At 36.1% G+C, this 2050-nt stretch overlaps 1 protein-coding gene across 1 annotated transcript in view; it reads right to left on the reverse strand.

The window, feature by feature from the left end:
* Positions 1 to 2050, reverse strand: part of LOC113828527 (UDP-glycosyltransferase UGT5) — a 43917-nt gene that overhangs the window by 8802 nt on the left and 33065 nt on the right. Inside the window, exon 2 of the mRNA XM_070139895.1 lies at positions 1 to 99. This exon is cut by the window's left edge and continues 81 nt beyond it. Within this exon, the coding sequence (XP_069995996.1) occupies positions 1 to 99 (99 nt within the window). The remainder of the gene's footprint in view (positions 100 to 2050) is intronic.

The following is a 2050-nucleotide window of genomic DNA, read 5'->3' on the forward strand; positions in this document are numbered from 1 at the left end:
GAGGATCCTGTAGGGCCTCTCCAAGGGCGGCTCCCTCAGGGCGCAGGCGGGGTGGGTCGTCGCCGCCGCCGTCAGGAGCAGGAGGACGAGACGCGACATCTGGGGGAGGGGAGAGAGGGAGGGAGGGAGGGGAGGGTGGTGAATGTGGATTTTTTTCTCTCTTTCTGTCTTGTTTGTGTGTATGTATCTCTTTCTCTCTGTCTCTGTTCGTCTGTCTGTCTGTCTGTCTCTGTCTCTGTCTCTCTCTCTCGCTCACTGTTTCTGTCACTGTCACTGTCTCTGTCTCTGTCTCTGTCTCTGTCTCTGTCTCTGTCTCTGTCTCTGTCTCTGTCTCTGTCTCTGTCTCTGTCTCTGTCTCTCTCTCTCTCTCTCTCTCTCTCTCTCTCTCTCTCTCTCTTTCTCTCTTTCTCTCTTTCTCTCTTTCTCTCTGTCTGTCTGTCTCTGTCTCTGTCTCTGTCTCTGTCTCTGTCTCTGTCTTTGTCTCTCACTCTCTCTCTTTCTCTCTCTCTCTCTCTTTCTCTCCTTATACATTCATATATATATATATATATATATATATATATATATATATATATATATCTATATATCTATATATCTGTGTGTGTGTGTATACGTGTGTGTGTACGCGCATGTATGAGAGTTGACGGAATTTTATATCTATCACTCTTATCTATCCAACTACATCTTCTTTCGCTTGTCTCCAACCCGTACGCACATACATACACGTGTACATGCTGCTCTGTGTGAAAGACAGTTGAAAGTTGAAAGTCGCTTCGGCGTCGCTGGGGAATGGAAGTGTCAGTTGATATCCGGTTCCCAGACGAGGATTCGCACGTGCTGCTTGCATCATCGTCATCGGCATCGTCATTATCATCGTTATCTTCGTCGTCATTTTCGTCATCTTTATCATCTTTGTCATCGTTATCGTTATCGTTATCTTCGTCGTCATCGTTATCATCGTCATCGTCATCTTCGTCATCGTCATCATCGTCGTCATTTTCGTCATCATTATCTTCGTCATCGTCATCGTCGTCATCTTCGTCATGATCATCATCGTCATCTTCGTCATCGTCATCTAAGTGTTGGCGGTATTATTATAACTATTATTATTAGCAGTAGTACCACCATTATCATTATTATTATTGTTAGTTATTATCAGTATTATCATTACCATTATGATAATCATGATGATAATGATAATAATGAAAATAATGATAATAATGGTAATGATAACGATTATAATGATAATAATGATCATCATTATCATTTCTGTTATTTTATGTTATTATTATTATTATTATTATTATTATTATTATTATTATTATTATTATTATTATTATTATTATTATTATTATTATTATTATTATTATTATTATTATTATTATTATTATCATTGTTATGGTTATTATTATTGTTATTGTTATCACTAATGTTATTATCATAACTTTTTATTATCATTTATATACAATAGGTAAGTCTCAATTCTAATCTTAAAATTTGTCACTAAAAGATATCACCTATCACATTTTAACCACAAGTGCAATATCCAAAATGTAGAAGAGAGAGATAAAGAAAAAGGAATAATTACAGGACGGAAGACACATCAAAATAGAGGAAGTCTTCTTAGCGACTATGTCATTATATATTTTGTAAGATGGCCCATTACGTCAACACAGGCTTTCCAAGGTCGTGTTTTGTTGTTTCTGCTTAATATTGCCTTGTTCCTCTCCTCTATTTATCCATTTTTTTTGGTTATTATTGTTTTTTATTATTCGTGTATGTCTGGATTGATTTCGTATAATTTTCTTTAGTTTCCCCTTCCATTACGCTTCGTTTTCTTTTTCATTTCCCGTTTTCTTCTTTTATTTGCTTTCTGTTTATTTTTTTTTATTTATTTTTTTCTGTTCTCACTGTTTATTCTTGCTCGTTCTGTTCACTTCCGGTCTTTGTTTATTTGCGCATGTTTTTTTTTACCTTTATTTCCTGTTGCGTGGAAGGAAATTGAACCCAGCGGAAATTATGTTAACGTAAGAAGAGGAATCGCATAAAG

The sequence above is a fragment of the Penaeus vannamei genome, chromosome 26 (assembly GCF_042767895.1).
Source record: "Penaeus vannamei isolate JL-2024 chromosome 26, ASM4276789v1, whole genome shotgun sequence".
NCBI lineage: Eukaryota > Metazoa > Arthropoda > Malacostraca > Decapoda > Penaeidae > Penaeus > Penaeus vannamei.